Consider the following 22,699-nt stretch of genomic DNA (forward strand, 5'->3'; position numbering starts at 1 on the left):
GATCATCGTGTATATTCGAATATATTTTGTTATTGTCTAGTTATATTCGATCGACTAACATAAGAGTGCACAATGCACAGGCATTTGATTAAAGCAAAGTTGAATTTGATAATGTAAAGTCTCCAAGGAACTTCAACTTTTATCACTAATACTTGTAAATTTTCCTATCTTTGGTGCAACAAATTCATTAAAGTTGGGATGTTGTAAATACTTTTGGAATTTAGACAAGCTACCTAATATAGATTCTTCAATTTACTATACTTTGTTTACTAACTGTTGTATTATTTTTATATTTTTTGTTTCTCATATTTTTTTTCAATTAAAAAAACGTGTAAATGTCAATTATTTCGTAAATAGTGGATCCAGAAAAAGAATAAGCGACTTTATTAAAATGATTTGGGAGATTCTGGGTCACCTGACGGATTGAGAGGTAATTTTTAAAAGTTTGCTTATGGTAGGGGTAAATTTGGCCGGATAGTATAACGGTATGGGTAAATTTGGCCGGATAGTATAACAGAGGTTAAATGTAGACAATACTCGAAAGCAGATGGATATATTTGGCATTTTCCTTGTTTATAAGTTCAACATTTTCCATTTAAAAGCAATACTCCTATTATTAACTAAAAATAAAGTCATGATTAGTCCCTTAATTTAGGAAGAGTATGAGGACAGAAAGACGGCTCTTAGTTTACTTGTAAAAACTATTATCATGCAACATCTTTTCTCTTTGCTTTGAGAATCCTCTCCCTGCCATTCTCCTAAAGGTGTCATCTTTTTTCTTTCTACTTTTTCTCTGTTTTCTTTCTCTTTCTCTTTCTCTTTCTTTTTTGTCTTTGCAAGACATAAACATCTTCCATACTCTTTACAATAATACCTGTTCATAACAAATCATATTCATTGTTAAGAAAGAAAAAAAGATTGATATTTCATTCATTCATAGGTTTATATATTGAGAATTATGAGTTGCATGTTTCACGTGATTTCTTAAATGATAAATGCACTTTTTTGTGTTAAAATTACTTGTTTTTTATCTTTAATGAACAGGGCTCATTGTTTTGGGAGAACGGCAGGGTTTAAACGACGTGTTTTGGCATAGATTGTGATTAAGACTTTATCACAATGTCTTCTTCATCATCTAAGGATGATCAATCATCCAATTCACCACCTTCAGATTCATCCTCTTCGGATTCTTCATCAAATTCACCACCATCATCCTCGTCTGGTTCACCTCCTTCACCTTCATCCTCTTCAAATTCCCCATCGTCTGACTCATCATCAAATTCTCCGCCATCCCAAGATGATTCATCTTCATCGAATGATTCAAATTCCCAATCTCCCCCTTCTCAAAATAATTCATCACCTTCTCCACCATCTGGGGATAATAATAACTCATCTTCTTCCGGAGATAATAACAATGGCAACAATAACAAAAACAATGACAATAGAAACGACAATAATAACAACAACAATGACAATAGTAACGGGAACAACAATAGTAATGACAATAGCAACGGCAACAATAACAACAATGGCAACAACAAAGGTAACAGCAACAACAACAATGGTGATAGCAACAACGACAACAACAACGGTAACAAGAACAACGACAACAATAATGGTAGCAACAACAACGGCAACAACAACAACAATAACAATAATGGTCATAGCAACAATAACAATAATAATGACAATAAATCTTCACCTCCATCAAAATCCTCAAATTCAAATGGAGGTTCGCCGCCTCCTCCACCCCCACCACCTCCTCCACCGCCACCACCACCGTCTCCCTTTTCTCCCAACTCTGGAGCTCTTTCCCCTCCGAAGCATAAGTCGCCACCAAGCAAGTCGGTAGATCATAATGGCAAATCTAACGATAACGGGACAGCCATCATTGTAGGAGTTGCTGCAGGAGCAGGACTATTACTTCTTGTCATGCTAGTCTTCCTCATATCTTGTTGCAAACGCAAAAGGAGAAGGCCACGCGACCAAATGGGCTACTACAGGGACAATTCTCATGGAGGCAAGAGTATGTGAATTGCTTTTTATTTATTCTCTTACCTATATAAATATAGGTAACATATATATATATGTTGTGGATACTATGTTTTCGCATTTAGCAACATACTAAGAGAATTAATTTCCAATGGACTAGCTATAAAGAGGACGAGATTTGTGCGATTGCTATTTCATATTTATACTTTCTTTTTCACCCTGAAATCATCATATGAGCTTGAGATTTGAGCTCGTTAATTTAAATTTGTTATCATAATAAGATGTTGAAATAACAGGCTATAGTGAGTGCCTAAACAATGAAAAACATAATAAGCAGAAGTTGAACTTACTTCCTTGTTATCATGTCTTGGTATTTGACAATAATTTCATGCAATATCCAGGTACTGACTACTATAATAGTGGACAGTATGGGAATTGGCACAACAACAAAGTTCAATCTACTGAACATATGGTAAAGATGCCTACTCCTCAACCTGTCAGTACTAATGTAAGTTCAGAACTCAGTTGGCCAATAGCACCTCCACCACCACCTCCAATGATGAGCAGCAGTGAAATGAGTTCTGCTGCTTTCTCTGGTCCACATCAACCTCCATTGCCACCTCCACATCCATCAATGGCTCTTGGTTTTAACCAAAACAGTTTCACGTATGACGATTTGTCAGCAGCAACTGGAGGATTTGCTAAGGCCAATCTTTTGGGACAAGGTGGTTTTGGATTTGTACATAAAGGGGTGTTGCCTAATGGTAAGGAGATAGCAGTTAAAAGTCTGAAAGCAAATAGTGGGCAAGGTGAACGAGAATTTCAAGCTGAGGTTGAGATCATTAGTCGTGTCCATCATCGCCATCTTGTATCTTTAGTTGGATATTGCATTGCTGGATCTCAAAGGTTGTTGGTGTATGAGTTTGTTCCTAATGGCACTCTTGAATATCACCTTCATGGTACGTATGCTTTAATTTGTATATGACCAACTTAAAGAATATATTACCCATAAATTAAATCTGTTTTATTTACCATACTTTTCTGAACTTGAAAGTCTTTATTTGACATTTTTCCTTATCTCTTTGCATCCTATAGGACCTGGTCGCCCAGTTATGGACTTCCCTACGAGGCTTAAAATTGCACTTGGATCTGCCAAAGGTTTTGCCTACCTTCATGAAGATTGTAAGTTCAATTGTTCATAATTTTGTGCTTTAGTATTTAGTGGAGGTACATTCACTTTTCATCATAAAGTACTTTTTCAAATAAATTACGTACAGGCCACCCTCGCATCATTCATAGAGACATTAAAGCTGCGAATATCCTACTGGACCATAACTGTGAAGCTAAGGTATTTGCTTATGTGTTTTAGGAGACCTTCCATTAGGCAAATTTCTAATTCACTTAATTCTAACAAAAGTTTAAACTACTACCTCTCTTCCAATGTCGTTTTCAGGTGGCTGATTTTGGTTTAGCTAAGCTTTCCTCAGACACTAATACACATGTGTCAACGCGTATCATGGGTACCTTTGGGTGAGTAATCCGTTTTTCAGTTCTACTATTAATGTTTTCGTTGTTTTAAAATGTTCTATAATTGTTCAAATATCCACCATATTACAATAGGTTGGAATAACCATTGACCTGTATTTATGAAATTTGAACAAACAGGTATTTGGCACCAGAATACGCTTCAAGTGGCAAGCTAACTGAAAAGTCTGACGTTTATTCTTATGGTGTTATGCTTTTGGAACTTATAACTGGGCGTCGTCCTATCGACATCAACAGTGATGATGATACCTTAGTTGATTGGGTATGTTTTCATTAATGATATAATTGAAACAACGTTTTTTTGGATTCACATATTTATGATTAGAGGACATGACCTATGGATGAAAACACATATGCACTTAATTTGATCAAATTAATTATTTAAAGTTACATTATTAAATACATATATATACATATATCCAGGCTAGGCCAATTCTCGTTCGTGCAACAGAGGGTGGAAACTATGATGAATTGATAGATCCACGTTTGGAGGGAAATTTTGATGCCCAAGAGATGCTATGTATGGTGGCTTGTGCTGCTGCATCCATCAGACATTCTGCAAGAAGACGTCCAAAAATGAGTCAGGTTAGCTTTTTGTTTTTGTTCAATAAAGCCTCATTATGCGGGTTTAGGCATAACCCCCGACACACACACACACACATATATATATTAGCATTCCAAAGTAAAATACATGAAGACGAAGGACATAGTGACTTACTACTTCATAGTCTATGAAAGGATTGAACACTTTCAATTCCTTACAAAAGATTAGATGAAAAATATAGTGATGGTGAGTCAAGGGACTCCCCTTGACAAATGAATGAGGGGACTCCCTTTTACAATGAACTTCGAAAAGTCACTTTAGTACATCTTGTGTGCATCATCCACGGCATTTCCATCTTCCCCATTCTTGTTGATATTTTGTTAAGTTCAGCGGTGTATACATTCTTTATCAAATACTAAATTATGTTGTCAAAATTGGAGATGTAGCCTAATAGTAACAACTGTATCATGTACCACCAAATAATAGGGTTTCAGTTCTACCAAAAGCCTTCCGAAGCCTTCACAATTCAGAGATATTTGAATTTCAAATGGTAAAAGAGAGTGGCTAATAAATACTTAATTAATTATCTTGTAGGTTGTACGTGCTTTGGAAGGTGATGTTTCTCTGGATGATTTGAACGAGGGAATGAAAAAGAGTCATAGCGCAATGTTTGGTTCTGGTGAAAGTTCCGAATACGACGGAGGTTCATATGACCTTAAAAAGTTCAGGAAATCTGGAATGTCGAGCCAAGAATTCACAAGCAGTGAACATGGTACTACTGGTGAATTTGTCCATTCCGGTGGTGAATCCCAAGAACTTCGGCAGAAAAAACTCAGTCCTTGAGCAAAAGATTCGTCTTTGAGGAAAATAGGATGATCACTTCAACTTTCGATGGAGCTATAAACAATAACTCTTCTACGTACAATAATTTTTTATAGACACAACTCACGTTTTATGGACTTAAGAGGATGCTTTGGGCATTGAAAAATGGTATAATGGTGGAATAATAACGTATTTCCACATCCATTGTGAAGCTTTAGAGATTAGACTGAGGGTGGTAAAGAGTAAAACGTCTCCCGATCATTATGTGGCTGGGTTTATTTATCAGTCGAGTCATTTTGTTTTGTTAGAGTTGAGGAGTTGGGATGATAATTGTGTATTACTTTCAATGTATTCCTCCGATGTATGTACTTATTTATTAATATTTTGTTTATGTATACTTCTCCGTATAAGCAGCTATAGTATAATCTATTTAGATATTTCATTTTGTTTCACATTTTATAATTCAGTTGATACCATTTTCCTTATTTAGCTTCAAATTCCAGTTACGTCTTGTCTATTCTCGTTTTAACCTACATACCAACTTATAATCTATATCTATCTATCTATCTATCTATATTATATTAAAAGCACGAAGGCTCTTGGTATCACGATCCAAAATCAACTAGAAGTCGTGATAGCGCCTAACGCCGCCGTCAGGCAAGCCAACAGTGATTTACCAATTTAGTTACTCATTTTAGTATTTCTGAAATCGTAATTTTCCTTAGTTGAACAGTATAAAATAAAATTTACAAAGTAAATAAAAATATTTACACGAACCACAACAATGAATAACTCGAAGGAAATCCCCAAAACCCGGTGTCACGAGTGCATGAGCAAATTTCTAAGGAGTATAATAATAATAAACCATTCCGACATAAAAATATAATGTAAATAAGATAGGATAAAATAAATAGTACGATGGAGACTTAGTGGACTGCGATGCGTGGCCTGGGTTGCAGCTCACGTAAAGTCTCCTCAACAGATGTGCCTACGCGCCAAAATGATCACCAAATGAACGTGTCAAATCCTGCACATTTAGTGCAGAAGTGCAGCATAAGCACGTAAATCAACGCGTACCCAATAAGTATCTAGCCTAATACCGGAGAAGTACTGACGAGGGGTCTCCATCGACACTTACTAGAGGTTCAAAATAAATAACATGATAGTTCATAACAGATATGAAGTGCACAGCAATAGTGGAGTAAATCTGAAATTTCATAATTTTTCAATTATTTCTTTTAAAGCAAAAATTTCTAAATCTCGCATTCTACATTAACAGCTCATAAATGTCAAGTGTCATAACCAGTAAACAAGGAATACCATATAAAGAGTTGGGCATCAGTGGAAAGATTAGCTCGTGAATATTCGGACTACTAGTGATATACGCACGATACTGTCGAGGTCGTTCGGCCCGATCCAAAATAACGTGTACACTGCCGAGGGATGTGCGGCACGATCCATAGATACATCTATATACTACCGAGGCATTCGGCCCGCTCCACAAGAAAAGAAAGGAAGAAAGTTACCGAATTACGAGACGCGAGTGATTGACCTCAATGCTAATGGTAATCCCCAAGGTTCAACGAATGAATGAAGCTATGATCGTACCCGTGTTTACAATACAACACATGAGCTTAATATGAATATAATCTCTACCATTCCTGGAATAACTCGCCCAATACTCAAAGTGTTAAGGCTTGGCCTAGTGTACATATATTTATTTCTAAATCGATTTCAATTATAACTTCAATTAATTAAGCCACCAAAATGAATTTAAATAATTCAAATATTACCATGATAAGATCCTAAGTCTACCCGGACATAAACATGCTTTAGCTACGTACGGACTCTCGTCACCTCGTGCTATGTAGCACCCACAACTAGTTGCACATAACAATAAATATCACCTAGGGGTAGTTTCTCCCTCACAAGGTTAGACAGGAGATTTACCTCGCTCCGAAGTTCCATAACCGACTCCAACACCTCTCTAACACCTCAACTCAAAATAAAACATCTCAAAACTAGTTAAACAATGTGCAAACCAATAAAAACACACCATAATTCTCATAATTAATAAATTTAAACAATTCTTAACTCTGCTCGAAAAGTCGATAAAATCAACCCTCGGGCCACGTGCCCGGGTTCCGAAATTTTTCGAAGATAACCTTTACACATACCATGACAAACTCAAATATATGATTTATTCCTAGTTCCATGTCTAATTTCGTGGTCAAAATCTAAAAATACTAATTTCTAGGTTTTTCTTCAAAATTTAAAATTTCTATCAATTCCCATATTTAAATCCATACATAAACCATGTATTTATCTCACAACGTGAAGGAATCACTTACCTAGTGATGGGTGACGAAGAAGCTCCTCCAAAATCGCCTCATGCTAGGCTTCCATGGAAGATTTGAGATAAAATGAGCCAAAACCCGTATTTGCTAACTTATACACTGCCCAGGCGACCTTCTTCGCGAACGCGGCAAGTCCCTCGTGTTCGCGAAGCAATACCAGCTCCAGCTCAAAAGCTGCCTTTCGCAAATGTGAGTCACAGCTCGCGAACGCGATGCTTTACCAGGCGAACCTTCGTGAACGTGGTTCACCCTCCGCGAACGCAAAGGCTAAAATTCTCACCAGCCCAGTTTCCATTTCGCGAACGTAATGCCCCAATCGCGAATGCGTAGCTTCACCTTCTTACCTTACGCAAACGCGACGCCTTAGTCATGAACGTGTAGCACAAAATGTCAGCAACCAACAGATCCTTCTTCGGGAACGCATGGACACCTTCACGTTCGCAAAGAACAAAACCAGACACCATACATCAGCAGCAGCAACTCAGCCAAACTTGGTCAGAAACTACCCTAAAACACACCAGAGGCCCTCGGAACCCCGTCCAATCATACCAACCATTCCCAATATAAGACACGAACCTGCTCGAGGCCTCAAATCACATCAAACAACATCAAAACTATAAATCGCACCCCAATTCAAGCTTAGTGAACTTTAAAACTTCAAACTTCTACATTCGATGCCGAAATCTATCAAATCAAGTCCGATTGACCTCAAATATTTGCACACAAGTCATAATTGACATTACGGACCTACTCCCACTTCCAGAATCAACATTTGACCCCGATATCAAAAGTCCACTCCGGGTCAAACTTCCCAAAAATCATCTAATTTCTAACTTTCGCGAATTGACGCCGAAACAACCTACGGACTTCCAAATCAATGTCCGAATACGCTCCTGAGACCAAAATCATCATACGGAACTATTCCCAAGCTCGGAATCCAAAACGGACATCGATAACATCAAAATTCACTTCAACCCAAATTTAGGGAATCCTTAAACCTTTAAAAAATGCCAACCTTCCGTAATAAGCACCGAAATACTCCCAGGCCACCCGATACTCGACCCGAACATACGCCCAAGTCTGAAATTATCATACGAACCTACTAGAATCTTCAAATACCGATTTCGAGGTCGTTTACTCAAAAGTCAACCCTTGGTCAACTCTTCCAACTTAAAGCTTTCGAATTTAGAATTTTATTCCAAATAAACTCCGAACTTTCCAAAATTAAATTCCGACCACAAGTACAAGTCATAATACCTGAAGTGAAGCTACTCAAGACCTCAAATCGACGAACGACGCGGTAGAGCTCAAAACGACCGATCTGGTCGTTACATTCTCCGCCACTTAAACATGCGTTCGTCCTCGAACGTGCCAAGAACTGCTCCGGAGTTGTCCAAAATCATTGTTTAACAGCTCGTGCACCTGCCCGTGCCACTACAACCCAGGTGATCATGTTAGCTCGAGCCAGACAGAAGATTCTCCCTTTTGTTTAGTCAATAAGCCTTAGAACCAAATTTCAACATCCGAATTTCTCTACCACACCTGATTCAAATATACAAACACTGTATCAATTACCACACACTATAACAAGACACGATCATGCATCTATGCTGAAATCACACCATGTACCACATAAGACGGCTGCCGATAATAACATCCCCCAACCACATTAGCTGCAATTTCACGAATCTGATGCCCACAATACATCTCATAACACATATAAGCTCTGTTCCAATTCTCGCAATACTGCCACGATAAAAGAGACGTGTAGAAACTCATAACCACCTGTCGAATCAATAAATCATGGAATCTCTCCTCCCGACAAAAACCATTACCCTATTCTGAACTGAATATAGGTATTTTCTCTTTAATGTACCTTATATAAATCTGATTGCACTAATTTCAAGTCCAATAATCTAGTCTCACCCAGTACAAGCTGCTCAGGCAATAATCCCTCTCAAACACTGACCAAGATCTCATATGACGCCATCAATACGCCAACAAGCCACAACTTGAATATGGTATATATAAGGAAAAACGAACTCTAGGAAAGAACTACCCAGCCACTTAACTAATGAAACAACCGAAAAGATGTTACGAGCCTTTCTCAGAGAATGAGAAACAAAATGCACAAGAATAGATATCGGGAACCATACTCTACATCTCGTTTTTGCGGCATGCAACCCGATCCACACATAATATTGTTGCGGCGTGCAACTCGATCCAAATATAATACCATTGCGGCGTGCAACCCGATCCAAATAACATACCTGTGGCGGTGTGCCACCCGATCCACACATAACAATAAATATGGAAGCACCCATCAAGCCATAATGCTTATACCTACGAAATGCCCTAATATCGACCACAAGCACACAAAGTGCCCAATGCAATCCCTGGGGATATGGATAGCGACATATGCTACAAAACTCAAGCGCAACTAAGGTGCAATAAATTATTTGCATCTCGAGAGCCATATTGCTCATACAATACCACAAGCTACACGGGACCTCAACATATGTGTGAATAATCAAGCCATCTTACAACACATATGGCACAATAGATATTTACATGGAATAGCTTACAGCTGAAATAACATTCAATGCCCGAAGACTCCTCCATAAGCAATGTTATGCCGAATGCACACACCCGGCCTGATGTAGAGCACACATTTACATTTAGACCCATCAACAAACCCCAAGACGATTTTGATCATACCATACTGGGCTAATAACCTTTCAAGGACCCACAATAACCTTTTTCCATGGCACATAAGAACAACCGCCCAATCCGGGACAAACTCACACAGTCCACAATCCAAGGGATAGAACGCCTCCCATGTATAAACTCTTACATTTGCGATTTTTACAAAAAACTCTGTGTTTGGTTTTAAATTTTTCACAACTAAACATCGATACCACCAACCGTTCAAATTCTGTAAAGCAAATCAAGAATCCGCAAATCAATACACAAAGCCTCTTACATAGAACATCGTTCTCACATGACACTAAAGAAAATGCCAGCTTACTCTGAACATCCCTGCTCATCCGAGCCCGTGACATTCTTGTCAACACCAAACCATAACCTTGATTCCTCAACTTTAAAAATTCCCATGCCGCTCACCGCACCTATCATACCGCTGCGCGAGAATACCAGAATTCATCATAATCCCTGAATTAGTAGTAAAATAAATACTTCATTTGCTAGATTTCTTTCACTTAAATTCATTCAGAAGAACAAATGCAACACGCAACCGAAATCCCATAACCACAGAAAATACAAACCTCAGGTTGTGGTCTAAATCGACATAATCCTTCCGAAATCCTTTTAAACAAGAAGGCCATATGAGCCAAATAACTCCCAAATCAATCAAGTTATGGTGGCTGTCAAGCCTACACGTACAACCACAAACTACATGTATAACTCCACATGCTGAAGGAACTGATCATTGCCACAATCGTGCTGATTCAACCATCACTAACCGACCCAACTCATTCCAATTTACTCTCGACTTGCCTTAGAAATAATAATAGCCCTATTCAAAACATAACAAACTAAATCCGCACTCACCTTGAGTGACCCGCTCTGACTTGGTCCCGAATATAAGCCGAACTCTAGTGCTGTCAGCACATGAACACTCCCAAAAAAGCAACCAGATGACTTAGTTTTCCTTGTACCTCACATCTACCAGAAGCGTAAACTCTGAGTCTTCCCAAAAATCTGAACATGAAGCGATAAGGCCAAATATAGCACACATTCATCAAATCCTTTGCTCGAATTACCCCTAATGTTTTCTTTCCTTAGTCATAAATAATCCACCAATACACCGATAATCAGAAGCTACACAAGCAGACCACTACGCGATCCGATCGTAGATGGTGGGGCTCCCCAACTTAGCCTTAAGCTACAATCACATATATCTAGAACCCAAAAAGGTTCCTCCTTCTCAATCACCATGATCTTGCACTGTTAACCCGCCCAATTCTCGAGACCTCCTGTTAAGTTTTTCATAAACATCCTGAATTATCAGCCACAATTGCCTATTCGACCTTTCGCTGGATAGTAAGCAGAACTCTTCATAGAAACTTCATCAAAATCATACAATTGCAGACCTGTCCATAGGAGATAGCCCACATATGGGATTCCATATCGGCATCTCCCAAATGACGCTGCACTGGGTACAATTACCACGAAATTAGTAAAACTATCCTAGGCCCATGCTCTTCCACTAGCTGTACAAATCTGTTCCTTTCCCATTGATATCAACTAAAAGTCCGACAGTACATTTCAAACGCAAAGTCACATTGCATCCAAATTGATAATCAAGTCTTCACACCCTCTTCATTTCAAGAAAACTCCTTCCTGCCATATTCAATGTTCCTTAGTACAGTGGCCACCACTGCAAATACAATTCGTAGACCTAGTCACTTTTCTACCATGATTTTCCCAAACTGCTCTAAACTTTCTCAAGGCACGCGGCTATCCTGCCATGGAATCCATATGCTAATCGGCCACTCATACCTGACGTGCTAGTAATTCAACCACTACGAAACACCTCCCGCCATGCCCTTCCTCATACTTCGCTGCCCAACTGTTGCCCCCAAATCAATCCATACCTGTAGAACCTGAACTAATGATTTTTTTTACCAACTCTAAACCTCCTAGAAGATCATCCTTCTCGAGCCATCAATATTAGAAACACTGATTCGATCCTATAACGACCCGGCTGGTCGTTTTATGACTATTATCCACGAACCCCTACTTACTGCTCCCATTATTTCATTTTTGTGGTTACGTGACTTGACGGTAGGATTTGTATCTGGTTTCGGAGTGAAAGGGGACACATAGTCTCTAAAATGGAAGTTTAAGTCATAAGAATCGATCGTAGTTGGAATTGTATGAAGACGACTCCGGAATAGAGTTTTGACGGTTCCAATAGCTTCATAGGGTGGTCTTAGGAGCATGTCCGGATATTGATTTGGACGTCTGTTGGTCATTTCGGCGTCAAATGGCGAAAGTTGAAAAATTGGAAAATTGGATGATTTTTGGAAAGTTTGACCAGGGGTGAACTTTTTGATATTGGGGTTGGATTCTGATTTCGGAAGTTTTTGTAGGTCCGTAATGTCAATTACGATTTGTGTGCAAAATTTGATGTCAATCGGACTTGATTTGATAGGTTTTGGCATCGGATGTAGAAGTTAAAAGTTTTAAAGTTCATTAGGCTTGAATCGATATGCAATTCGTGATTCTAGTGTTGTTTGATGTGACTTAACTCTTCGAGCATGTTCGTATGATATTTTAGGACTTGTTGGTAGGTTTGGTTGAGGTCCGGAGGTCCTCGGGTGGATTTCGGAAGGTTAGCAGATTGGAATTTAGATTTCGGTGGTTGAGTGTCACTGGAAGCTTTGCCTTCGCGTTCTCGAAGCAGGTCCCGCATTCGCGAAGCTTTGGATTTTTAGGTCTACGTGTTCGTGAGATGGTCCACGCGTTCATGAAGAGGAACGGTTAGTGGGGGTAGCAGGCATTAGGCCTACACGATCACGAGTGAGGCTCCGCATTCACGGAGGCCTGGGGCAGTAGTCACTGCGTTCACGAGTAGACCCTCGCGTTTGTGTAAGAGGGAAATTTGGTCAATAGCTTTTTGTGCTTCGTGAACGCGAGGCAGATTCCGCGTTCGCAAAGAAGAATGCCTAGGCAGCAGTATTAATTTCAAAAATCGAGGGTTTATGTCATTTTTCACAATTTGGATCTGAGAACTCGGATTTAGGCAATTCTTGGAGAGATTTTCACGTGGGTTGTTTGGGGTAAGTGATTCTTACCTAGTTTTGGTTAATTCCCATGAATATGTCTTTAATTTCACCATTTAATTAGTGTTTCGGGGTGGAAAATTGGGGGAAAATGGAAGAAAGTTCTTATACTAAATTTTGAAGTTTTAATTGGGATTTTGGTATCGGATTTAAGTAGGTATGGGTGAACTCGTGGTTGAATGGGTGTTCGTATTTTATGACTTTTACCCGATTCCGAGGCGTGGGCCCGAGTTGACTTTTTGGAGCGATTTTCTAATTTCTTGTTAAAGTCTTAATTTCATTAATTAGACTAGTTTCTTATAGTTATATTTATAATATGAAATTGCTTTTGTCTAGATTTGGGTTAGTCGGAGTCAGAAAGTCAAGAGAAAGGCGTTCTTATTAACTGATTGAGCTTGATTTGAGGTAAGTGGCTTGTCTAACTTTGTGCGGAAAAATTCCCTTTGGATTTGGGACTGTTGTAACAACCTGTGATATGTGAGCGCCATGTACGCGAGGTGACGAGTGCGTACACGGGCTAATTATGGAAATTTCAGTTATTGCTGAGTTATCTTCTTTTAAATTCCTTAACTGAGTTGCCTTAGCATATGTAGTGATCATGTTTAGCCTAATATCACATGTCTACGTGCATTAACTCTTACTTGCAATTTGTGCAACATGCTTAGTTGAATTACTTGCTTCCCTTGATTTAATTTAAATCCTTAACTGTAAGATTTCTTGCTGTAATTTGTTGTTCTTTCGATTATCTGCTGCATATTTACTTTGGGACTACGAGGCGGTACCTCGGGAGATCCCCACATCTTACACATTTACTTTGAGACTACGAGGCGATACCTTGGGAGATCCCCATGTCTTGCATATTTACTTTGGGATTACGAGTCGGTACCTCGAGAGATCCCCCCCTGCCGTGCATATTTACTTTTGAGACTACGAGGTGTTACCTCGGGAGTGCCACTGTTGTTTACCTCTATTTGTTGTGCTATTATTTTTTGAAACTTTTTGTTAATTAAATTCTCAGTCTTTTCAAAATATTATTATATCTTTTGTCTTACTTATGTTTTAAACAAGTAGGGCCCTGACCTGGCCTCATCACTACTCTACCGAGGTTAGGTTTGGCACTTACTGGGTATCGTTGTGGTGTACTCATACTTTACTTCTGTACATCTTTTTGTGCGGATCCAGGTTCCTCCCACCAGGCCAGATACCAGTTGGACTGCACGTAGAGACTTCAAGGTATATCTGTCAGCGTCCGCAAACCTCGGAGTCCCCCTCTATCCTTATTATGTTGTTTCCCTTATTTGCTTTAGACTTAATGTATAGAGACACATAGTATTTTCTCTTAGAAGCTTGTGACTTATTTCTACCGGGTTTTGGGAGTTTTAATTATTTAAATCGCAGTTTCTATTATTATATCATGTGTTGAGATTGGAGTTTGGTTTATTATTCAGTTATTTCGCAAATTTTTAGGCTTACCTAGTCTTAGAGACTAGGTGCAATCACGACATCGTACGGAGGGAAGTTGGGGTCGTGACAAGTTAGTATCAGAGCTCTAGGTTCATAGGCGTTATCAGTCACAAGCAGGTTTAGTAGAGTCTCGGGGATCGGTACAGAGACGTCTGTACTTATCTTCGGGAGGCTATGGAACTGTTAGAAAAAGATTCACTTCTTTGATTCCTTCTCATGCGAGATTTTGACTTCGGATTCTAATATTTGTCTTTCTATTCTCTCATAAATGGTGAGGACATGTACAGATGGATCAGATGACCAGACATCCGTGCCCTGCGAGAGGTCAGGGCTGGGGTAGAGGCCGAGGACGTCCGCATGGTGCAGCCAAGGCACCCGCACGAGCTGTTACAGATAAGCCACCAGTAGCTCCAGCTGGAGGGCAGGCACCTGAGACACTTGTTGCTGTACCAGCCCTCCAGGAGACTCTAACCCATTTTTTGAGCATGTTCAGCACCTTGGCTCAGGCTGGATTGATCCTACTTGCTCTAGCCACATCTCATGCCAGGGGAGGAGCACAGACTCCAGCCGCTCATACCCCAGAGCAGTGGGTTCAGGTCGACCAGGTTACAGAAATCATACCAATGCAGCCGGTAGCTCCAGTTCAGCCCGAGGTTAGGGCAGCAGTTTCTGAGGTGGAGCAGCTCAGACTTGAGAGGTACAAGAAGTACCACCCTTCTACTTTCAGTGGCTTGGCGTCAGAGGATGCCCAGGGTTTTCCTGAGGAGTGCCACCGTATCCTCCGTACTATGGGTGTTGCGGAGACTAGTGGGGTTTCCTTCACTACGTTCCAGCTTAGAGGAGCGGCCTATCAGTGGTGCCGCGTATACGAGTTGGGTAGTCCGGCAGAGGTAGCTTCACTCATTTAGACTTAGTTCTCAGACATGTTCTTGAGGGAGTATGTTCCCTAGAGTCTCAGAGATACATGGCGCACAGAGTTTGAGCAGTTGCGCCAAGGTTCTATGACCGTGTCAAAGTATGCGGTCTGATTTAGTGATTTGGCTAGGCATCCACTGACCTTGGTTGCTACTGTTCGAGAGTGGGTTCATCGGTTTATTGAGAAGCTCAACCCCAGTATCAGATTAAGCATAGCCCGAGAGTTGGAGATGGATATTGCGTACCAGTAGGTAGTAAGGATTGCTAAGTGGTTAGAGGGTATGCTGACCCGGGATAGAGAGGAGAGAGAAGCTATGGTTACAGCACCAACTACCACACACCTGAACATCCAGCTAGAGGTGGAGGTCGCCCTAGAAGGGGAGGCCAGGCCAGATATTATGCCCTTCCTACTAGGATGGAGGCAGTTGCATCCGACTTTGTCATCACACCTACTGTTCCGGTTTGTCATAAAGATGCATCAGTTTTATTTAATCCAGGCTCCACTTATTCCTTTGTGTCATCTTATTTTGCTTCGTATTTGGATGTATCCCATGATTCTTTGAGTTCACCTATTTATGTATCTACACCCGTGGGTGATTCTATTATTGTTGACTAGGTATATCAGTCGTGTTTGGTTGTTCTTAGTGGTTTGAGACCAGAGCCGATTTATTATTGCTCAGTATGATAGATTCCGATGTCATTTTGGGCATGGACTGGTTGTCTTCTTATCACGCTATCCTTGATTGTCACGCCAAGATGGTGACATTGGCTATGCTAGGTCTACCGCGGCTAGAGTGGAGAGGTACCTTAGATCATGTTCCTAGTAGGGTTGTTTCATTTTTTAAAGCTTAGAGAATGGTTAAAAAGGGTGTGATGCGTATCTGGCCTATGTGAGGGATGTTAGTGTTGATACTTCTACCGTCAAGTCAGTTCTAGTAGTGAGGGATTTTACAGACGTATTTCCGGCAGATCTTCGGGGCATGCCACCCGACAGAGATATTGACTTTAGCATTGATTTGTTACCGGACACTCAGCCCATTTCTATTCCACCTTATCGTATGGCCCCAACAGAGTTGAAAGAATTAAAGGAACGATTTCAAGAGTTGCTACATAAGGGCTTCATTCGGCCTAGTGTATCACCTTGGGGTGCTCCTGATTTGTGTGTAAACAACAAGGATAGTTCTATGCGAATGTGCATTGATTATCGCCAGTTGAACAAGGTTACAATGAAGAACAGGTATCCTTTTCCACGTATTGATGATCTATTTAATCAGCTTCAGGGAGCCAGGGTATTCTCTAAGATCGACTTGCGCTCAGGCTATCATCAGTTGAAGATTCGGGAGCCAGATATCCCGAAGACTGCCTTCAGGACTCAGTATGGTCATTACGAGTTCATTGTGATGTCTTTTGGGCTGACCAACGCCCCGGCAACATTCATGCACTTGATGAATAGTGTATTTCAGCCCTATCTTGACTCTTTTGTCATTGTGTTAATTGACGACATTCTGGTGTACTCTCGGAGTCGGGAGGATCATACGCAGCACCTGAGGACAGTGCTTCAGACCTTGAGAGAAGAAGTTATATGCAAAATTTTCGGAGTGTGAATTCTGGCTAGATTCAATGGCATTTTTTGGGTTATGTAGTATCGAGTGAGGGGATCAAGGTCGATCCAAAGAAGATTGAAGTAGTGTAGGGTTGGTCTAGACCGTCCTCAACTACTGAGATCCGGAGTTTTCTTGGTTTGGCGGGTTACTACCGTCGATTCGTAGAGAGTTTCTCGTCTATTGCAGCACCTATGGCCAGATTGACCTAGAAGGGTGCTCCGTTCAGGTAGACCGAGGAGTGCCAGCATAGCTTTCAAAAGCTCAAGAATGCTTTGACTACAGCACCAGTGTTGGTATTGCCTACATGTTTAGGGTCTTATACGGTGTATTGTGATGCGTTGTGCATTGGTCTCGGCGCGGTGCTGATGCAGGACAGTAGGGTGATTGCGTACGCGTCTAGATAGCTGAAGGTGCATGAGAAGAACTATCCTGTCCACAACCTTGAGTTAGCGGCTATTGTTCATGCCTTGATGATCTGGTGGCACTATTTGTACGGTGTCCGTTGTGAGGTTTTTACTGATCATCGGAGTCTACAACATCTATTTAAATAGAAGGATTTTAACTCGCGGTGGCAGAGATGGTTGGAGCTGCTTAAGGATTATGACATCACCATTCTATATCATCCAAGGAAGGCCAATGATCCAACATACATTTGTCTTTCAGAGTTGCTGATAATGATAGGCCTTGAATGTACTTGGCAATTCATTTTTCACCTAATTGAATTTTTTAAAAAGAGAAAATGAAAAAATGCTTAAATGGAGCCACATGGATAGTAAAGATTCGTAAAGCCGATCACGACTTGTTTGGAATTGAAATGCAATAATTGTTGTCATAATAAAATGTATTTTCTTTAAAGAACCATTAAGTGAAGATAACAAATTAGTAAAATAGAACTATGGATACATTCATTGCACTGTTCTTGATTTTTTGTCTTAAAAACAAATCAGATAATATAAGATTCTGGGACCCTTTTCAGCCAATTCTTTAGCTTAAATTTGACTTCCTATCATTTGTCTTTCAGAGTGATTATGGAAGCTACTTGTATGAGAACGATTTCTAACATGGCATTTTCTGCTAATTTTTAATACACATACTATAATTGAAATGATTGCATATGCAAGGTAGTTTGAGCAGAAAGCAATATGTTTACCTCTTGTTAAGTTTCATTATTTGTTACTGCATACTATAATTGGATCATGTAAAATATACCTTAAGGTCACCAACATAGACAAATTTCCAGCCTTTGAGACCAGCTCGAACCGCCAGATCCATGTCTTCCACAATTGTCCTGTCTTTCCATCCACACGGCTATACTGAGCTACCACAGCATCACGAGGCCTACACCTTCATCCAGACACCAGGTCTTCCATCACAGGGCCATAGGACTATACGTCCAACGTACAATCCAGCTGCCTCACAGCCACGTGGATCGCAACCATATGTATCACAACCACGTGGATCGCAGCCATCTGCATCACAGCCACGTGGATCGCATCCCTACATATCACAGCCACATGGATCGCATGCATCCATATCATAGCCACTCGGGTCACACCCATCAGTATCACAGCCATATGGATTGCATCCAGCTATGTCGCAGTCACATGGATCGCAACCATCTTCATCATCGTCTCGATCCATTTCAGGCCTTCGCCCGTGAGACAGCAGCTCTGAGCCCCCTACACTGTCTACATGTGCCTCTAATACACATGCTGAGGATGATGATCCAGAGGTAGTGCATTATGATCGTTATGGCAGGATCATCATAGTCCTTAAGGGTGACGGGTAAGAGTTATTTGTTATTTTTACGTTTATTGTTTTATAATATTTTTACTTATATATTCATGTGTTTTTATTGTTAAATTGCAGGTTCAAGCCGAGTAAGCAGACTACGAAGATAATCACTAATGCGATCAAAAAGCTTTATGATGGCCCTTATGCGACTTGGACTAATTTTCCATACTCACTGAAAGAGCAAATTTTCAATCAGTTTAAGGTATAAATGTTGTTTTAAGCAGTTTAATAATTTATATTTATGATGTTTCCATCTAATATTTAACTTTTGAAATGCAGAGCAAGTGTGTATGGGAAGACTGCTATAGCGAGGAAGTGGCTGCAAATTTTCATCATAAAGCCCGCAAGAGATTAGCGGATCATTTCTTGGATGGTAGAAAGAAGAAAAAGAGGCATGACTGGTGTCTGCAACATTTATGGGATGATTTGTTAAGGCAATGGCAGACCGAGAATTTCTTACGGAGGAGCGAAAAAGAAAAGAAAGCTCGCTCATCCAAGAAGAGGGGCTCCTTGCACACTAGGGGTGCTATCTACATCGGGACAATAAAAAGAAGATTGGTAATTTCTTAAATTATTTTACCTTTCTAAGTATATCAATTTTATTAATTAACTAAATTAATTTGTTTTCAGGAAAATAAGTATGGGCGTCCAATGAGCCAGGATGAACTATTCAAGGAGACGCATATTTTAAAGAAGAAGAAAGAGGGGGATGGAGATAGGTGGGTCGAGGAACGGGTAGAGACTGCATATGTAAGCTTTTAATTTTCTTTAAGTGTTATAATTTACTTTTATAAGAATTTTAAATACTAATTTAATTTAAAATAATGTAGGGTCGCTACCAAAGTAACATGGAAGAATTCATTCGTAGTCAGCTAGCTGGTGAATTGGGCGAGCCAACCCAACCTTCGGACGAGGATGCTGAAAGAATATGGTAGGAGGCTATTGGCCGTCCAAAATGGGGGAAGGTATACGAGCTTCCTACGAAAAAATTCCATCGCTATAGGTGTGGAATTCAAGGAATAGGGATTTCTCACAGGGCAAGAAACTTAATAGGGAGAGCCTCTGTAAGGCCCCGTAAATTTTTTAACTAAAAACCCTAAATTTCGTAGTGCCAAGAGGGGTGTGGCGAACTTTGTGGCAAAATGTCCAAACTGTCAGCAAGTGAAGGTCGAGCATCAAAGGCCCGGTGGGTTGGCACAAAATATAAAAATTCCAATGTGGAAGTGGGAAATGATCAATATGGATTTTGTGGTAGGGATATCGCACAAGTTTGACTCAATTTGGGTGATCGTGGATCGACTCACGAAATCAGCACACTTCTTACCAGTTAAATCCACCGACACCGCAAAACAATATGATCAATTGTATATCAAGAAAATAGTCAGGCTTCATGGCATTCCAGTCTCAATCATTTCAGATCGAGGGGCTCAGTTCACGGCCAATATTTGGAGGAAATTTCAGCAAAGGTTGGGTACTCAGGTGAATATTAGCACATTTTCCATCTACAGACCGACGGGCAAGCAGAGCGGACTATTCAGACGCTTGAAGACATGTTGCGTGCTTGTGTGCTTGACTTCAAGGGTAGCTGGGATGATCATTTGCTGCTGATAGAATTTGCTTATAATAACAACTTTCGTGCCAGTATTCAGATGGCGGCATTTGAGGCCTTGTATGATAGGAGATGTAGATCGCTGATTGGATGGTTCGAGGTTGGAGAAGCTAAACTGATAGGGCCATACCTTGTGCATCAGGCTATGGAGAAGGTTAAGATCATAAAAGAGCGGTTGAAAAATGCCCAGAGTCGCCAGAAATCCTATTCGGATGTTCGTCGCAGAGACTTAGAGTTCAAAGAAGATGATTGGGTGTTCTTGAAGGTCTCCCCCATGAAGGGGATCATGCGGTTTGGAAAGAAAGGGAAATTGAGTGCGAGGTATGTCGGGCCGTATAGAGTCATTCAAAGGATCGGTCAGGTAGCGTACAAACTTGAGCTATCACCTGAGATGTTATTAGTACACCCGGTATTTCATGTGTCCATGTTGAAGAAGGTAGTTGGAGATTCGTCCGCTATTGTGCCGGTTGAGACCATCGAGGTTAATGAAGAATTGTCCTACGAAGAGATCCCAGTTGTCATCCTTGATAGGCAAGTTCGAAAGTTGAGAAATAAATAAATTGCCTTCGTGAAGGTATTATGGCGAAACCAGCAAGTTGAAGAAGCTACTTGGGAAGCCGAGGATGAAATGAAAAAGAAGTACCCTCAATTGTTCGAATAGCCATGTAATAGTTCTAGGAAGTTGTTCCCATAAATTTTGTATCACTTGTTCAGCTAATGTAAAGACATTCCTTTCTGGTTATATGTTCCTCATGAGGCCACGTTTGGTGTTGTTTGTGTTCTGTTGAGTCATTTGATCATATATATGTTGTTAAGATGTATTTTTGGGGCTCTCTGACGGGTGGATAGGTATGTTACAAAAGAAACTCTGGCAAAATTTTCAGAAAATTAGGAAGTTAGTCAAATTTGGGGCTGATGGTATGTGGTGTGAAAACTTAAAGCTGTATAAGCTGCTATTAAGTGAACCTTGATCCTCATTCGAGGATGAATAATCTTAAGTGGGGGAGGATGTAAGGCCCCTTAAAAATTTTAACTAAAAACCCGAAATTTCGTAGTGCCAAGTTAGATTAATGTGTCATAATAGTAGAAATTCTTCGTTCGGACTTTTTGGATTGAACAGTATGCTACAGACCTAAAGAAAAATATTTGTAGAAGAATGCATTTCTGCGGTCCATTATGCGGCCGCATAATCACTCTACAGACCGCATATTGGCCGCAGAGTGAGGCAGAAAATTTGGCCAATTTTGAGGTCAGTTATGCGGCCAATTATGCGATCGCATAATCGCTTTGCGGGCCGCATATTTGTCGCATAATCGTCTTGGGCTTTTGTGAAGGGAAGTTTTGCGGTGCATTATGCGACCGCAGAATAGGTATGCGGACCGCATAATGGTCGCATACCTGGGCAAAAAATTCAAGCCCCTGAGGGCTATTTTGCGGCCACTTTGCGGGCCGCATAACCATTATGCGGTCGCATATGCGACCGTAGATCTGTGTCGGAGCACCCATTTTCTTATTTTAAGAATTGACCCTATTCCGATAAAAACACATATTATACACCATTTTGAGCCATTTTTCTGATGTTCTAAGAGTGAGAAAGGGAATTCTTAGAGAGAGAGATCAACCTACACACTAAAACCCATCAAACCTTGCTAAAATCTTTGAAGATACTCAAGTGAGGCATCTAATTCTTCGTCCTAAGAGGTAAGGCTTCATCACCCCAACTCTTAATTTCACAATATAGCCATAATGGGCCATTAGGGGGATAATTCATGGGAATAAGGGTAATTACATTGCATGCATGTGTTCCTAGAAGCTGTGGGGGAATTATAAGCCAAAAATTAGAGAATTTTTAAGTAAAGATAGGAAATAATGGGGGAATAGGCTGGTAAAAATCTTTCATGAAAAGAACCATAAAACCTCAATAAACACATGGTGTCGATAGAGTGCTCAAATGAGCTATAATCTTGATCATCCTTCTAATTTTTGGTTCAACTTGTTGTATCCCTAAAATAGATTGAAGGTGCTAAGGGTTCCGGAACTTGTTGTAGAAATTAAGGAAAGCTCAATTGATGTATGTATGGCTAAACTCCCTTCTTCTTAGAACCGAACCTCCGGTGTTCGAGTATTTGGTGTAAGTTCCTAACTTGATCATGCTAGAATTGGATGCCCTAATATATGGTGTTGGAAGATTCATGTTCAATAATTGCTCTAAATGTTTATCACGGCGTCATACTATTTGAGAATGT

At 40.2% G+C, this 22,699-nt stretch overlaps 3 protein-coding genes across 3 annotated transcripts; all 3 read left to right on the forward strand.

Moving 5' to 3' along the window:
* Window positions 1–613: 613 nt before the first annotated feature.
* LOC104103220 (putative proline-rich receptor-like protein kinase PERK6) lies at window positions 614–5,300 on the forward strand. Its single transcript, XM_009611111.3, has 9 exons — window positions 614–764; window positions 1,045–2,026; window positions 2,394–2,951; window positions 3,088–3,174; window positions 3,270–3,340; window positions 3,446–3,522; window positions 3,658–3,799; window positions 3,961–4,122; window positions 4,676–5,300. Exons 2-9 carry the CDS (start codon window positions 1,120–1,122, stop codon window positions 4,922–4,924), a joined length of 2,253 nt encoding a protein of 750 aa, XP_009609406.1. The 5' UTR covers window positions 614–764; window positions 1,045–1,119; the 3' UTR covers window positions 4,925–5,300.
* A 13,354-nt stretch (window positions 5,301–18,654) lies between these two features.
* On the forward strand, window positions 18,655–19,779 carry LOC117278495 (uncharacterized). The gene is made up of 5 exons (XM_070198252.1): window positions 18,655–18,782; window positions 18,920–19,046; window positions 19,124–19,402; window positions 19,475–19,594; window positions 19,675–19,779. The coding sequence occupies exons 1-5, from the start codon at window positions 18,655–18,657 to the stop codon at window positions 19,777–19,779; spliced, it is 759 nt and encodes a 252-aa protein (XP_070054353.1).
* A 714-nt stretch (window positions 19,780–20,493) lies between these two features.
* Window positions 20,494–21,012, forward strand: LOC138891440 (uncharacterized). Its single transcript, XM_070198253.1, has one exon. The coding sequence runs from the start codon at window positions 20,494–20,496 to the stop codon at window positions 21,010–21,012; it is 519 nt and encodes a 172-aa protein (XP_070054354.1).
* The last annotated feature ends 1,687 nt before the right edge of the window (window positions 21,013–22,699 follow it).

Source organism: Nicotiana tomentosiformis, chromosome 3 (genome assembly GCF_000390325.3).
Source record: "Nicotiana tomentosiformis chromosome 3, ASM39032v3, whole genome shotgun sequence".
Lineage (NCBI taxonomy): Eukaryota > Viridiplantae > Streptophyta > Magnoliopsida > Solanales > Solanaceae > Nicotiana > Nicotiana tomentosiformis.